At 38.5% G+C, this 17,073-nt stretch overlaps 2 protein-coding genes across 16 annotated transcripts in view; both read left to right on the plus strand.

The window, feature by feature from the left end:
• Positions 1-314: 314 nt before the first annotated feature.
• xpnpep3 (X-prolyl aminopeptidase 3, mitochondrial) lies at positions 315-11,706 on the plus strand. Of its 2 annotated transcripts, none has more exons than XM_089128360.1 (10): positions 315-627; positions 1,725-1,825; positions 2,909-3,322; positions 3,400-3,584; positions 3,763-3,825; positions 6,090-6,203; positions 6,398-6,483; positions 6,599-6,782; positions 9,350-9,470; positions 11,134-11,706. In XM_089128360.1, exons 1-10 carry the CDS (start codon positions 509-511, stop codon positions 11,304-11,306), a joined length of 1,560 nt encoding a protein of 519 aa, XP_088984486.1. In that variant the 5' UTR covers positions 315-508; the 3' UTR covers positions 11,307-11,706. The 2 variants fall into 2 exon arrangements, with proteins under 2 accessions (XP_088984486.1, XP_039506866.2); XM_039650932.2 differs by having other exon boundaries at positions 316-627; positions 1,703-1,825.
• Positions 11,707-13,759: 2,053 nt separating this feature from the next.
• Positions 13,760-17,073, plus strand: part of ep300b (EP300 lysine acetyltransferase b) — a 35,686-nt gene continuing 32,372 nt past the window's right edge. For 5 of the 14 annotated variants that reach the window (XM_089128347.1, XM_089128351.1, XM_089128353.1 and 2 more), the window contains exon 1: positions 13,761-15,778. In XM_089128347.1, coding sequence (XP_088984473.1) covers positions 15,685-15,778 — 94 coding nt within the window. In that variant the 5' untranslated portion in view covers positions 13,761-15,684. Of the gene's footprint in view, positions 15,779-17,073 lie in introns of all 14 variants that reach the window. The other 9 variants (XM_039650896.2, XM_089128355.1, XM_089128356.1 and 6 more) reach the window with 4 other exon arrangements.

Here is a 17,073-nt window from a genome sequence, read left to right on the forward strand (position 1 = left end):
AATTTCCATTTAAGATCATTTAAAAATAAATCTATATTTTTATGGAATTTCATTTTTTATTTTATTATATTCTAAAACTAAATTACAACACAGCAACAATAAACGTACAACAAAATTAAGAACACAAATTTGACATTTGTAACCATGTTATGTTTGTTTCCTAATATAACACAATTAATACTGGAATACTATCAAAAATATACAGAAACTAGAAGGGTCCTCTTTCATTCAGAGTCGCAGATTTTAACATGTCATAACAGATTTGTCCAATCAGAGCGCCGAAGCCGCTCCCAATCCACCAATAGGAGCTCAGACCGAGTCTTCCATAATGGCACAGTCAGTGTCACCTTCCACGCGATAATGATTACATGTGAATGAGTAAATGTAAATAGGAGTTACACTTACATGTGCACTGTTCCTTCAGTATGTTACCTTTAGGTTAAAAATCAGACATCTTTTCTGTACATGTATTTTTAATACACACAGTTGTGCGAACGTGTTCTACCTCATGGTGAAAGTTGTTAGATCAGTGGAGCTGAGCAGGAATCTATACAATGCTGTATTCCAGAAGCGGCACTCTGAGAGCCGCCGTCCAGTGTCTTATTACTCGTTCTCTCAGGAGTCCAGGTAAAGCATTACACTTACACGCACTTGACTGCAGGTCTGTCGTTCATTGCAATGTGTTGTTTTAACTCTTAGCTGGGTGGTGATAACATGGCAGGAACATTACTGTGTGTGAAGTCAGTCATTCATTTTGCAGAAGTCTTATCTGTTTTCTTTCTCCACGTAAACCCAATAAATTAATGTGTTTATGAATAGGCACAAATTAATAAATTACATTGAAAATCACCACTTTGACCTAATCGTATACATGATGCAATTGAATCTTTATTAAGATTCTGTAGTGCACTTTAACAGAAGATCTTTCATTTGCAGTTAAAGTTTCAAAGTCAGTTATATCAAAGTTGACCCGGTTAATTGTCTTAATGTTAGCTGGCATAATTGTGAACGATATAAATCAGTGCATGTTATTCCAAAGAAAACAAGAGATTGTAAGCTCTGAAATAATTTTCCTTTTTTGACTAATGTTGATGTTACTTTGAAGGTCATACATTTCTCTTTTTTTAACACATCAGCTGTCATATAGGTAAATCCCTTCACTATCAAATATATTCCAAATGGACAAAATTAGTTTTTTCTTTTGTAATTCCCTATTTACTCAGATAAACAAATGCATTCAATTGATCAAAAGTGACTGTAAATATTTTTACATCATTTTCTTTTTTTTATTATTTCAAATAAATGCTGTTTGTTTGAAATTTCATCCTAATCTTGAAGAAATGTATCACGGTTTCCACAAAAAATTTAAGCAGCACAACTGTTTTCAACATTGATGTTAAGAGTTTTTTGGAGGATCAAATCACCGTATTAGAATGATTTCTGAAGGATCATGCTGAAGACTGGAGTAATGATGCTGAAAATTCAGATTTGATCACAGGAATAAATTGTATTTTAAAATATAGTAAAATGCTTCACAGCATTACTGTTTTTACTGTGTTTATGATCAAATATACACAGTCTTGGTGAGTGTAAGTGACTACTTTCAAAAACAAAAATTTACTTACCCTAAAATTTTGAACAGTATCATACATTAGATTACAGACGTAATGCAAACTGTGTTTTTTGTTGTTTTGTTTTACAGGATCTGTGTGGTGTTCATGCAGGAATGTGTCTGTGAAAACAGGGGGATGGAAAACCAAGAAAGTTCCTCAGAGATACCTGGGACAGCCAAGCCCGTACACACACCCTCACCTCATCAAATATGGTGAGAGAAACCAAGATTGCTCTCCATTTCAGCTCTTTTTTAATTTGAGGTCAGTATAAAACTGACCCTTATGACTTTCTGAATGTTTGTTCCTACTCTCACCATGAATGATAATCTTTAAACATTATTCCAAAGAAGAAAAAAAAAAATGTCTTTTTAATCTTGCTCCGCCTCTGAAATGTTTGCCTGATGTCCATTAGGCCATGCAGGGAATCGATTGAGTCAAGTAGCTATTTAGCCCTTATTTATAGGTTGTTTTTAGCCTTTTTTATTGTTGTAAGTAATACAGCCTTTACAAATCTTGTAATTTAATGTAGATTAACACTAATATAATGATATGTAATGCCTATTTTCACTTTCCAATTAATTCTCAATTAATAAAATACAATTTCCATCTAACAAATTGCTTTTGTCATTGAATATTATGTTTCACTAATATCAGTCATGCACAACTGATATTTTTATGCTTTTGAAAGAAATCACTTGACCTCATTTGATCTTGTGAAAAAATATTGTGAAATATCATTGCACTTTAAAATAATTGTTTTCTGTCCAAATATATTTTAAATGTTATTTATCTCAGTGATGGCAAAGCTGAATTTTCAGCATCATTACTCCAGTCTTCAGTGTCACATGTCCCTGCAGAAATCATTCTAATTAGGGCTGTGAAACAGTGAAACAGCAAAATAAAAGTTTGTTCACATAATATATGTGTGTGTAGTGTGTATAATTATTTTTTTTATATATATAAATACACACATATGCATGTATATATTTAAGAAATGTGTTATTAATATATCAAATATTTATATTTATGTATAATACAAATTTTGTATAAACATATCTAAAGTATATACATGCAAATATTTCTTAAATATACACATGCATGTGTGTATTTATATTTACAAAATAATTATACACACTACACACACATATATTATGTAAACACAAACTTTTATTTTGAATGCGATTAACAGTTTCACAATCCTAATTCTAATATGATGCTCAAGAAACATGAATTATTATCATCATTATAGAAGTAAAACGGGTTGCTTAATGACCTTACAAATGTTCCTCTCACAGGTGAGGTGACGCCAGGTCTCACCCAGACGGAGTTTGAGTTACGTCGGCAGCGCTTGGCGTCTCTGATCGAGATGCAGGCAGAACGACTAACAGGTTCTGGAGCCTCTTCAAACTCCTCCCACATTGTCATCGTCCTATCGCATCCCATTCGCTACATGACCAATGACATCCCTTACCCGTTCCACCAGAACCAGGACTTCCTGTACCTGACAGGAATTATGGAGCCGGACAGCGCACTGGTGATGTACGGATCGGGTAAGCCGGAACACACCGTGCTGTTCGTGCCACGACGAGACCCGGGGCGAGAGCTTTGGGACGGGCCTCGCTCTGGAAAAGACGGAGCGGCTGCTTTAACAGGCCTAGAGCGGGTGCACAGCACCGAGGAACTGGGCGTAGTGCTAAAAAGTATAAAAGGTAAAAGAAAAACATGTACGTCATGGATTCAAGGTTTGCCTTTGCATCAGTATCTTACTCTTTCATCCTTTTCCTAGGAGGAACTATATGGTATGACAGCTCTCAGCCTTGCCATCCACGGTTACACCAAACTCATGTGCTCCCCCTATTGGAAGGACGACAGCTGACGAAGTCTCTCCGACCCCTCACTCATTCCCTCAGAGCCATTAAGAGCCCAGCAGAGGTCGCTCTGATGAAGGAGGCAGGACAGATCACTGCCCAGGTAAGAAATCCCGAATAACTGTACAGTATGGTGTGGCTAATTAATAAGCAAAATAAGTTGTTCATCTAAAGATTGATAATTTCAGTTCAGTTATGAGGGACTTGGTGAAAGTATAAGTTGCCTGAAGAGGCCAAACATGTGTTCTAATCAGCCATATTCATGTTCCGTTTTTCTTCAGGCATTTAAGAAGACGATGGCCATGTCAAGAGGAGACATTGATGAGGCCGTTCTCTATGCAAAGGTGAGCCGAGGGACTAACGTGAATACACACACAAATAGTCCATTTTGTAAAAAGGTTCTGTATTTCATCAACTTTCATCAACTAGCATTTTTCTGCTCCGGGGGCCGTATTCACAAAGAATTTTATCTTACCACTAGGAGTACTCCTAAATCGCACTAAAATATTTTAGCTAGGAGTTATTCACAACGCCTGTCAGACCTACTCTCTTCTAAACTAAGAGTGAGTCTTCGTTGCTATGGATGACGTCAATTCTTACGCAGGAGCTTCCTCGCTAAGATCACAGTGATTGGTTGTTAGATGACAGGGCCATGGAATTACGACATCTAAATATGTCTGTGTCCTACACAAAAATAATAATAGTAATGTCATTGAAATGCATATATAATGAGATGTTTGTGCAGGCCCCAGTGAAGTGTAATTCTAAAAAGGCAGAGAGAGAGAAAAATCGTGAATTCGTTGAAATCAACGTAGCCTAATACCCTAATGAAAACTGCCACTTGCCTAATAATTAAAAAAACGACACTTGCATTGACACTTGTTTGGTTAATTGACATCCTATTAGCCTAAAGAGACTACTTAAAGCAAGGAAATGTTGCTCCTATTGAAGTATTGCTATAGTTGAATGACAGTGGATTATGAACTCGCCAAAGTTACTGCGGATCAGTTAAACGGATCAGTTACTGCTGCTGCTGCCTGGCCCAGTTGGTGTGGTCTGATTTACTAAATAATCCAGTGAAATGTACAGAGTACAAATAAATAATGTTCAACTGAGACATTCACAATGTTGAAAATAAGTAACCACATTCCCAGCATTAGGATCCTTTGGAAGTTAATGTTATTTTTCGTCCAGTGAGTGACCCTGTGCTCTTCTCTCTTCCTCATCTCACTAACGCCAGTGGGTGGGGCCAAAGTCGATTTTCTTCTGCAGAGGCGTTCTTTCACTACCTTATTACGTCCTAAAGAGGCACATTCCAGGACAAATCGTTCGTTGGGCCTGGTGACAATAAAAGCTGATTTTGGACTAGCAAGGACGTTTTCAGTTCTGAAACATTCAGGATATTCTTATATTTTGACGACCTCTTATATGTCAAAACCTAAAGGAAAATTTGATTTCTCATTTCATGAATTTTCAGCATCATTACTGCAGTCCTCAGTGTCACATGATCCTTCAGAAATCATTCTATACGCCTTATTCACGGCAGCGCCATCTTTGTTTTTTAATGAGAATGAAAGCGAGGCTGTGAGGGATAGACTTGCATCTCTTCAATGGGCTGTATTGTTATTTAATGTGTTTTCGGATTGTTCTGCTCATGAAACACTTGAAAAATATCTTTCCAATAAGTTTTAGTTGACAAAAAACTCCCGACAATGTAAGCTGTGGAAAATTGTAAGTAATCTGGGAGCTTTATTCAGCTTTTTACAGCGGATGCCATTGGAAACACGGTAAGTCTATCCCTCACAGCCTCACTTTCATACCTGTCATGGCGCTGCTCTGAATAAGGTCTATGATTTGCTGATCAAGAAACATTTCTTATTATTGTCAATGTTGCAAACTATGATGCTTTTTCACTTTTCTTTGATGAAAGAAAGTTCAAAAACAGCATTTATTTGAAGAAATCTTTTGAAACAAAACATTATGCCAATTGTTTCTCTTCACTTTTCAGTTTAATGCATCAATACATTATTTTTATATTTAGAGTGTGAACAGTGATCGAACCCATTCGACCACATGAAAGCAGTCTGGTCCAAAGCTTTTTCTTCTACCTCTGGAAATGGACAAAAGTGGACAAGCTTAAAACAATTTTGACCCCATTTACACCTGTATGTAGCGTCATGCACTTGTGATCCATCCGATTAACCAAAACACTCTGTGTATGTATACAGATTGAGACCAGCCTTTGTGTTTAAAACAGCTTTTGTCCAGTTGCACATCATTTTTCAGGGAGCTTTGCAGGTCAGTTTTTCTGTTTTTAAGTGTTTTGGAGACATTGCCACACTTTTTCTGGATTTCAATCCCAGTTTTAAAAGTTTTTGTAGCTATGAAGTTTTGAGGTAGAATTATTTTGTAAAATTGCCATTGTTTGACAGTACAGAGGTAATGGAGCGCCTGTGAACTAAAAATGCACCACAGAAACACAAATGACGTCAGCAAGCTCTTGGAGAGTCATATTTTAGTGCACTCTGTGTCCAGCCCACATGCTGACTAACAGCTCTGCCTTCTTTCATCCTTTCTCTTCTGTTTTTCTTTTTGGATTTCCATCTAGTTTGATTTCGAATGCCGTGCTCATGGCGCAAACTTCCTGGCATATCCTCCTGTGGTTGCTGGTGGAAACCGAGCCAACACACTTCATTACATCAACAACAACCAAATAGTGAAGGTGAAGTACCAAACACTTATAATCATTACTGGGGCCTTTTCTAAGAGGGAGAGATTGAACCTAAGGATGAAACTTGAAGTCTCTCTTAAACATCGTGTGTATGTAAGCTTTGTGTGCATGTTTGGCTTTCATAGGCAAATGTACGAAATGCACAACAAAATATTATCTCAATATTGAACTAACTTTCGTCTCAGGATGGAGAAATGGTCCTGTTGGATGGGGGCTGTGAATATTTCGGTTATGTGAGCGACATCACACGCACTTGGCCGGTGAATGGAAAGTAAGTCTGTTTTCAACAGAACTCTCATTGTCTCAGATGTAACGTAGCTTTAATTTCATGCTGTTAGCAAGTAATCAATCAGTGCTCCAGACGTTGCTCCGTGTGCCGTCTCCAGGTTCAGTCCTGCTCAGAGAGAGCTGTATGAGGCCGTGCTGGAGGTGCAGTTGGCCTGTCTGTCTCAGTGTAATCCTGGCGTCAGTCTGGACTATATATATTCCAGCATGCTCGCGCTGTTGGCCCGGCAGCTCAGAGAGCTCGGGATCGTCCCACAAAGCACCAGTGATACAGACACATTGAAGGTACCCTGATTTGTTTTAAAAAGCAGACTGTTTAAAGGGAAATCACCCAAATTTATGTTAATAATCAATATATACGTTTATATATACACTCACCGGCCACTTTATTAGGTACCCCATGCTAGTAACGGGTTGGACCCCCTTTTGCCTTCAGAACTGCCTCAATTCTTCGTGGCATAGATTCAACAAGGTGCTGGAAGCATTCCTCAGGGAGTTTGGTCCATATTGACATGATGGCATCACACAGTTGCCGCAGATTTGTCGGCTGCACATCCATGATGCGAATCTCCGGTTCCACCACATCCCAAAGATGCTCTATTGGATTGAGATCTGGTGACTGTGGAGGCCATTTGAGTACAGCGAACTCATTGTCATGTTCAAGAAACCAGTCTGAGATGATTCCAGCTTTATGACATGGCGCATTATCCTGCTGAAAGTAGCCATCAGAAGTTGGGTACATTGTGGTCATAAAGGGATGGACATGGTCAGCAACAATACTCAGGTAGGCTGTGGCGTTGCAACGATGCTCAATTGGTACCAAGGGGCCCAAAGAGTGCCAAGAAAATATTCCCCACACCATGACACCACCACCACCAGCCTGAACCGTTGATACAAGGCAGGATGGATCCATGCTTTCATGTTGTAGACGCCAAATTCTGACCCTACCATCCGAATGTCGCAGCAGAAATCGAGACTCATCAGACCAGGCAACGTTTTTCCAATCTTCTATTGTCCAATTTCGATGAGCTTGTGCAAATTGTAGCCTCAGTTTCCTGTTCTTACCTGAAAGGAGTGGCACCCGGTGTGGTCTTCTGCTGCTGTAGCCCATCTGCCTCAAAGTTCGACGTACTGTGCGTTCAGAGATGCTCTTCTGCCCACCTTGGTTGTAACGGGTGGTTATTTGAGTCACTGTTGCCCTTCTATCAGCTCGAACCAGTCTGGCCATTCTCCTCTGACCTCTGGCATCAACAAGGCATTTCCGCCCACAGAACTGCCGCTCACTGGATGTTTTTTCTTTTTCGGACCATTCTCTGTAAACCCTAGAGATGGTTGTGTGTGAAAATCCCAGTAGATTAGCAGTTTCTGAAATACTCAGACCAGCCCTTCTGGCACCAACAATCATGCCACGTTCAAAGTCACTCAAATCACCTTTCTTCCCCATACTGATGCTCGGTTTGAACTGCAGGAGATTGTCTTGACCATGTCTACATGCCTAAATGCACTGAGTTGCCGCCATGTGACTGGCTGCTTAGAAATTAAGTGTTAACGAGCAGTTGGACAGGTGTACCTAATAAAGTGGCCGGTGAGTGTATATATATATATATATATACATACATTGAATTATGATTAAAAAGTAAGCAGGACTACCTGATCAACAACTTGGGGGCATGAGGGGCTTTTTTACTGAACAAAGGGTTTTTGTTTTTTGTTTTTATTTCAGTTTTAAGATTTAAATTGATAAATAAATTAATAATTTGAATGAACTATTTTTAATAAAGTGTTCAGTTGATCAAAAGTGAAAATAAAGACATTTATTGTCTTACAAAAGGTTTTTATTTCAGATAAAGGAATCTTTAAAAAATGTATGTTTTCCAAAAAATACTTTTTCAACAGTTTTCAACACTAATAATAAAAATTATAAAGCAGCAAATTAGCATATTAGAATGATTTCAGAAGGATCATGTGACACTGATGACTGGAGTAATGATGCTGAAAATTCAGTTTTTAAATCACAGGAATAAATGACTTTATTCCTAATTATTTTAAAATGTATTTAAATAGAAAACTTTTTACATTTTTAATTTTAAATAAAATGTATTTGTAATCATATTTCACAAGTATTACAACATTTCATTTAAATACAGCTTTGGTGAGCATGAGAGACTTCTTTCTTTCAAAAACGTCAAAAAGTCTTACTGACTTCAAAGATTATTTTCAGTTGCTCTGCTTAAGATAAGACTTTTTCCTTGCGGAAGGTGTTACTATAAGTCAACATAATAAAACGTTCAATATTTTGTGTATTCAAATTATTTTGCATACACAATTCAAAATAAAAAAGCCATTTTACAATTATTTTCTAACAAATTCGCCCACTTTCAATTATATATTTTAAGAAAATGATTATGATGATTTAATGCAAAATATATATATTTAGACATTTATGTATTATTAAATAATATATAAATATAATACATATTTATATTTCTTTTTATTTAGATATATTTCTTTATATTTATTTATCATGTAATATTTAGACTGTTTGATGACTATCCGCAAGCTCGCAAGTGCTTGTTTTGAATGTTTTGCCACTAATTAGAAGTTGTAAATAAGAGGAAGAACAACTATAAAAACCTACTGGAGATGGCAACAATAGACACGCATTAAGTGCTTATGTGAAAGGATCAAGAGAAACTCCCAACTCGAGTAAAAATACATTTTTATCAGTCATAATTATCATTTTTTGAGAGAAAATAACACAGACACTGGACAAAGATTAAATTTTTTCTGTGATTGATCACATTACACAGACTCTTTTCTCAATTCAGTTGTTTTTCTGTTCCCCCTTCCAGGCTGCTCGGCAGTTTTGCCCCCATCACGTGGGTCATTACCTGGGCATGGACGTTCATGACACCCCTGAGCTGTCCCGTTCACAACCTCTTCAGCCGGGCATGGTGATCACAATAGAGCCAGGTAGAGATCACTCATTAAAAAATGAAAAACTTTATGTCACGGCAGCTGCACGTGCATTGTGTTGGCAGAAAAACAGTGGTACCAAGTGAAGGAAAACAGTCGATATCCACATAATAAGAGAAAAAAAATGTCTTCTTGTGACTTTGGATGCCAGAATCGGGAAAAAATATGGTTTTCATTTTTACAGCATACAACCGTCGAAGACGACCTTTAGAGCGAAACGCAGACGTTTATGGTTGCAAGTCATTAAACGGACAGACTGGACGATGAAACCTGCGACGTTTACCATAATATTAAATCACGAATTTATAGATCTACTTAATATTCATATATGCAGTTCATAGAGGGGCATAATGTATTTGCCCTACAGTTGTGAAATATTTAAACCTATAACATTTTACATGGATATAAACTAGCAATTGCAAGACAAAAGTCAGAATTGTGAGATCAAAATGTGTTATTTTAATATCACAGTTATGAAAGAAAAATTCTGAATTGGAATGAAAATTCTGGGAGAAAAGGGTAGGAGGCTGTTTAAATCTCGCAAATCAGATTTATTTTTCTCAGAATTGTGAGATATACATCCGAAATTACCTTTTTATTCTTTTATTCCATGACTTCCATAGACACCTACTGTTAAACCGTTATTTTCTGCCACCAGGTAGACTCCGTTTACTAGTTCATAGGTTCATACTAAACTCATTAAAACTCATTTTGAGCCTGGGTTCTCCCAAGTTTTTTTTTTTTTTCTTTCTCCATTGGGTCACCTGATGGAGTTTCAGGACACCATTAGGTCACTTTATGGAGATTTTCGGTTCCTTGCCACTGTTGTCTGTTGCCTTTGGCTTACTCAGTTGGAGATATTCAAATAATTAACCAATCAGTAATCAGCTCTACCAAATGTGGATGTTTTTCCACTAAGAAACGAACTTTGTTATTATGTTTTGATTGATACTGTGAAGCCTCGTTGATGCAATCTATATTGTGAAATGCGCTATATAAATATACTTGACTTGACGAAGCAATATTTTATTTCAGTTATACACAGAAAACACAGACTAGTTGTACATTACAACCAAAACAGTCACCTGAATGCACGTTGCAAGTGCATTTAAGGTGAAGACAGATGTGTTGATCAGAATTGGAGAAATCTAGCCTGGTTAAAACCAGACCATTCTCAGTTGTAACTGGAGAAACTGGAGAAACATCTCAGAGTGTAGATCTTTGCTGGGTTTTTAACAAAAAGGAAACGTTCAAATCGCTTAAAACAGGTGTGAGTGATGTTCAACGGCGGCATCCATCTTTGTAATGTAGGCTATAAAATCTGCTTCAAAATCCCAGCGCTATCATCATCGTGTAAAGCCTGCCCCAACGTTTCTGATTGGTGCCTCGATTTTGACGGATTGGAAATGGGCTTGAACGAGCTCTTTGCCAGACTAACTTTCAGAGCAAATCTAAATTTGCCGGAAGTTGTCTGGGTTTTCCCAGGCTAGGAGAAATCTAGTCGATTGAATTGAGGGCATTCATACAGACAATACTGATAACTGTAGACATGCATCTTGAATGCATTGTAATGACTCTTGGACTTTTGCATACTGTTCAAAGTAACATTCAACTCCTTAGCAGAAGCTTTAAACTCTCTTCTCTTGCTCCCATAACCCAGGACTGTACATCAGCGAGGACGACAGCTCCTGTCCAGAGCGATTCCGGGGTCTCGGGGTGCGAATCGAGGACGACGTGGTGATTCGAGACCATGGGGGACCCCTTGTTCTGTCTGCACACACCCCGAAAACCATTGCAGAGGTGGAGACAGCTTGCGCACTAGGAGAGGACTGAAGAGAAAGAGTATTTTCTTTAATACTGAACTCAGGAGGTCTGGATCTCACAGAACTTGCTCCAGTTACGTTTTGAGGATTCTGGAAGATTAAGAGCTGGACGTGTCTGGACAGCGTGCGATGGCAGTTCACTCCTACGCTGGCTAGTTGGTTACGATACAGTAGGTTGTGTTATGTATTTGCCACACCTATGATCTAGGATGAGAGGGTTTATTGGAGACTTTAAATGAGGTCAGATGGAGAAACAAATAGGTGACTGTGATTTAATGAGCATGGGAAACTATTCATGTTTGTGTGAGATTCTTCACTTGTGATTATGACTTGAGTTTGTTTGTCTACTGAGGTTTTTATTGTCATAAATGTGTTTTTTACTGTTTTCAAAATAAATTCCTAGTTCTTGATTGTTGCTGTAGTTAGTCACCTTTATTTCTAGAAACAGATTGTTTTAAAGCAGCTTCACAGTGATAAACGGTGAAAATGCAAACTTCATCAAATGTGAGACATTCAAATTTGGCTGTAAAGCAACTCTAAAAAGACAACAGTAATTGTTTAGCTCGAGTCAGTTCCATGTTGATTCAGTTCAGTTCAAAATTCATCAAGTGTGAAACAAATTCCATTCTGCTTGTTAAACACAAAATTGGTGGTCACTGATCCAATTCTTTCCAATTCAAAAATTGGAACTTTTTGATTCAGTTCATATTTGAAATGCAATTGAAAGTTGAACTCCAAAACGTGTCTGGTGTAGCAAATAGTTGCTTGGTTTTAAGGAAGAGTAGTTTACTATTAGAAGAAAATAATTCAAAGTGATGACATTCATGCTGAATGAAGTCTTAAAATGTGTATAGCGCTTGTCACAATACATATGCATACAAAAATAGTGCCCTAAACTCAGTAAGGTTCAATTAAGGAATCAGAATTAATTTTAATATTAATTTCGTTTTTGTGAAACTGGCCAAATATGGTCTCAAGCAAGTGTGAATCAGAAACTAGAGTTACAACCATCACCAAAATAACTATAGTTTCTGATTCACACTTGCTTGAGACCAAATTTGATAGTGTGAATCACTATTGTGATGCAATGTCCCTAAGCTAAGCTGACTATGAAGGTGTCGATGAGATCCAAAAACGCTTTCTAAGCTCACCAGATTTAGGGCTGGATTGACTCTGAACATGTTTATGGCCCAAAATGTTCCTAGCTTTTCAGTTTTTTTATTTTTTATTTTTTTTAGCTTAGGTCAGTCAGAACGTGCAGAAACTTCTCAAAAATGTATATCTTGATAGTCAGCTCAATGAGCTGTGAGATACAAATCCCAGCTGAAATGATTTGCATTGAGTTTATAGCCCAAAAATGCTGGGTAAGTAACGAAATTGACTCTGATTATGCTTGATGCCCACAATGCTGCTACAAAGTCAGTTCCCTTGATTTTGAGTTTGTTTTTAAGCTAAGTTGAACGAATTTATGAAATAAAAAATGGTATCTAGGTTGGAAGACCACAATAGGCGACAGTTGAGTGCATGAAGTGTCCGACGTTCCACACTTCGTTTTTTCGGTTAATAAAAGTGCATCATTAAAGTGCACTTTTTCTTTTTAGCCTTTTCAGTGTGAATGCATTGAATAGTGCACAAGTACGCGATTTGGAACGCACCATCTGATGTTGAATGGCAAAATAAACGTATAAAATGCACAGGGTTGAGTACAAAGTGCATACAGTAGTCAACATATATTGTGGATCAAAAGTTTCATCAAAGTTAGGCTACATCAACTTTGAACAATACCCGTTCTTGTCTTAAGACATCTTTGATTAAGTTTTTTGATCCACTTCAAATGTTTACTACTGTAGTATAAGCAAAATTTTTAACATACGCAATTTTTTTAAGCTGAATTGACTCTGAACTCGTTTAATGCTGTCTACATGAATGTTTTTGTGTTTGAGCTGAGCTTACTCAGACCATGCCAAGGTGCAAATGCTGTGTGAGTAAAAGCAACTTAAGGTTTTTGAGCTGAACAGACTTGCCCAAAAATGCTGGCTACATAGTCAGTCCTCAAACTGAGAAAAGTGGTCTAATGGTCTTGGCTGACAATGAATGCGCTTATGATGTCCAAAAAGGAAGCTTACTAAGCTAATGCGAATCAGCCTCTGAACTAAGACCACTCAATGATATGACAGCCAAAAATGTCACTGCATGTTCTTGCCACTTTCTCCACTGCACTTCAAGGGCACTTGACCCCTGGGCTTCACTGTCCCTACCTCCAGGTAGAAAGCCAATTCAAGAAATATTCTGCTAAACAAGTCACACTGTGAGCATCATTTCAATGAGGGACTCCATCATCTGATGATGATGATGATGATGATGATGCTGGACGCCGTCTTGCACCCGCCCAGAACAGTCGCAACTCCGAAACAGTACGGAAACAGCACTGTCCGGGAAATCCCGATCGCCAACTCCCCCTCCACCCCCCTTTACTAATGTTACCGCACCTCCAACCTTCCCTCCCCCCAGCCAGAGGAGTAGAAACAACAAGCCGCCATTTTGTTTGTGCGGAGAGAGTGAAGGAGGCAGGAGCGACCGAAAAAAAGCCACTCGAGCGCCGACCACTGCGACTCTGAGCGCCACCGGCTCCGTCCTCGAGGATCCAAACCGGATCAAACACTCAACCGGGGTGGTTAGCGGAGGAAACGGAGCGAGATTAGGTTATCCAGTGTGAAAATAAAAAAGCAGACCGGATTTTCCTTTCTTTTTCTGTTCTTTCTTTTTTTTTAAACGAAGCGGAGAGGCGGAAGAGGGCAATACATTTAAACGAAGGGAAGCTCGTCAGGGGAAAAAGGAAAATAACAGCGTCACGAAGTGGGAATATCTGCGAAATCACATCGCCGGTTGCTGGCGGACGACAGCGAAAGTGGGAAAAATTGCAGGAACTGTGCAAAAGAAGGGAGAAATTAAAAAGGGATGAACGCGCAGGGGGGTTCACAGCATCACAAAGCCTATGAAAGGGGTTTGAGGACCCCCAGATTTTGGGGGGTGCAGTTGGCAATATCACCCGGATCAGCAGATGCTTCAGACCCGAAATATTACTGAAGCCCACCTTGGTTCGGTTCATTCTATTTTCGACCCACCGCTGTTCCTCTCGCTCTTTCTTTAATGCTCCGCAAGGCTCTTCGTGCAGTGTCAAATTATTCTTATTTGTTCGATGTGACTGACAGTGCATTGAAATGCACGTATGCATTGACCAACTTCACTTAATTCCCATTCTTTAGCTCGTGCACAGCGAACTGCACGACTGCGAGACAACATCTTATTGCACTTCAGGCGAACGATTAATTGCATACATGTTCTGTCCATTAGACAGCCACTTTTGAAATAATTTTTCTTTGCATTTTGCATGCAAGAGCTGTGCGCAGTAGGGTGGTCTCGTGGAGAGCAATGGTCAGAGATTTTCTGCAAACACTTTTAACTCGTGCAGTGGACACATTCACACAGAGGGCGCACGAGCCATTTTCAGATGTGAATGCACAATAAATTATTTGACTTGTCATCACTTTGAGGTGTTTTTGCAAAATACTATGACATGGACACTGACATATGCAAGTTGTTTGGAATCATCTAAAGTGATATCGCTCGTGCAAGCCATTTCAGTCCTAGAAAGCACATTTATCATGTTATTTATTCTGCAAAGATTACTGTCTTGAAAGGATGAAATTAAACTTTTACATTCATGTGATTGCTTAATTATATTCCAGTTTTCCAAGTATTTATTTGTTCTCTCTACCCATTTTAATTACTTGGGAGGAAATAGGAGATTCATGCATCCGTGTCAATTTTAAAGAGCTTGATGGAGTTTAAATCTTCTAAGTAAAGCGATGCTGACTGGGAATCGCACATGCTACAACGCAAAGAGGGACATCATTCTAAATCGTTGTGTTTGCTTATAAGCATTGCATGAAGTCGGACCAGAGTGAGTTCGATATCTCGTACACAACGCCTTAAAAAAACCAACACCTCAGTTCGCCGCCGACAATGGCGGAAAAGACGGATGCAAGCAGCGAGGATAAATCTTGGGAAAACTGCTCCGCCGCCGAGGAGGCTACGTGAGTTTGCGGCGAGCTTGCATGACCGTCTGTTCCTCCCTTCACCTCCTCCATTCGGAAACATACTTTGAGGAACTAAAGACTAGAAAATCTTAAAAGGGAGCATTAAAGGTGGACTGAACATTGAATCATTGCATTGCATTGTATGCATGTATCGTCCCATGAAAGGGAAACGGGAATACGTCCGGAGCTCGTGAACGAGGAGATTTCATTCGCACATCGGCTCGCGACTGCACAGGAAGGGCTATACTACGCGGGATATATGCATTAACACTAAATCGGAGGAAAACTATGGCCGATAATGTGCTGGACCCCGGTCCGCCTTCATCTAAGAGGCCTAAATTGTCTTCCCCGGCTCTGTCGGTCTCCGCGAGCGATGGAAACGGTAAATAATAATGTTCACGCGCTGCGGTGTGCGGCGAGTCTCGAGCCTGCACAGTGCCGCTGGTCGCGTGCATGTATGAAAAAAAGACACGCGACGTGTGTTTTAAGAGCGTTCTTTTTGTTGTATTTGTTTGTTTGCATCACCCCCCGCTATTTAAACAACTTAGCAGTATAGCTAGCAGGCTAATTTGCTCTATGTTTTCATTTGAAGTTGATGAGGTACGTTACAATACTGTTGTTGTGTATAGTAGGCAGTGTTTTTCCGGGTGTGCGTTACACAAACTTTTGGCTTTGTACGTCGTTGTGCGATGTCGAGAGCTAGGGTTGGTGTCAAAGGTTTGTAATGTGATGCGTTTTGAGCTTGTCAGGAAAAGGAACACTCGTACAAGCGTTACAAATCACGTCTCTTTACTGACACACGGTTGGGAACGAAGTCGAGGTCACTTATCAAGTTGGTTTACATTTAGTGAGTAGACAAACCAGTGTTTGCAAGTTTCTGATCAACAATGAGCGGTATATCCTACCTCATCTAACTGGTTTTTCTATAATTTAAACTAGCTTTAGGTGGTCTGACCAGAAGAAAAGTGTCCAAGACTCTTCTAAAACCAGCTAGGCCAGCTAACATTAACCATTCTAGACTGGTTTTAAGCATTTATTTTTGTCTAGATATCAAAGCCTGGTCATATTGTCTTATTCGAACTGTAGTGATCCACCATACAGTTTTTTTTTAAAAATGGATACTGTTATGCTTTTATATATTTAATAATATCAAATTAGATTAATTTGAATCAACACTTAATTTCATTTCATGCAATAATTTTTTCATTAAAAATAAACAAAAACGTAAAATAAGTTTGAGTCTTTTGGGGTAAGTTGTGCCACTGTTTATGTTGTCATCTTGGCACTGAGAAATTAGATCTAAATGAATACTTTGAATTTTATTCCAGAGCTATTTTATTGACCACTATCCACAGTTTCGTAAAGGTACCCATAAACCAACAATAAATACGTAGTTTTAATATTCAGAATATTTAAGTGAATTTAAACGTTTTTTTTTTTTCATTTTTAGAAATGTTGATTTCTTTAGATGTTGTTGTTTTTTTTACATGCCATGTGCAAAAATATATTTTTAAAAATAAGTTGACATGACAAATTAAGCCTTCTAGATTAAGACGGCAACATTTTACCCTACTCTTACCTAGCCTATCATTCAAAAGGTTTGTATGTAGATTTTAAAACAAAATGATAAAATTAACATATATTTTTACTATTATGACTAATCTCAAATCCAAATAT

This window comes from Pimephales promelas, chromosome 3 (assembly GCF_988280905.1).
Source record: "Pimephales promelas chromosome 3, fPimPro1.hap1.1, whole genome shotgun sequence".
Classification (NCBI taxonomy): Eukaryota; Metazoa; Chordata; class Actinopteri; order Cypriniformes; family Leuciscidae; genus Pimephales; species Pimephales promelas.

What these genes read in the sequence shown, in the direction of transcription:
- xpnpep3 (XM_089128360.1), top strand. Translation starts at nt 509, where the DNA reads ATGGTGAAAGTTGTTAGATCAGTGGAGCTGAGCAGGAATCTATACAAT. An exon ending in TCGTTCTCTCAGGAGTCCAG is followed by an intron (nt 628 to 1,724) that starts GTAAAGCATTAC and finishes GTGTTCATGCAG; the next exon opens with GAATGTGTCTGTGAAAACAG. An exon ending in GTGATACAGACACATTGAAG is followed by an intron (nt 6,783 to 9,349) that starts GTACCCTGATTT and finishes TCCCCCTTCCAG; the next exon opens with GCTGCTCGGCAGTTTTGCCC.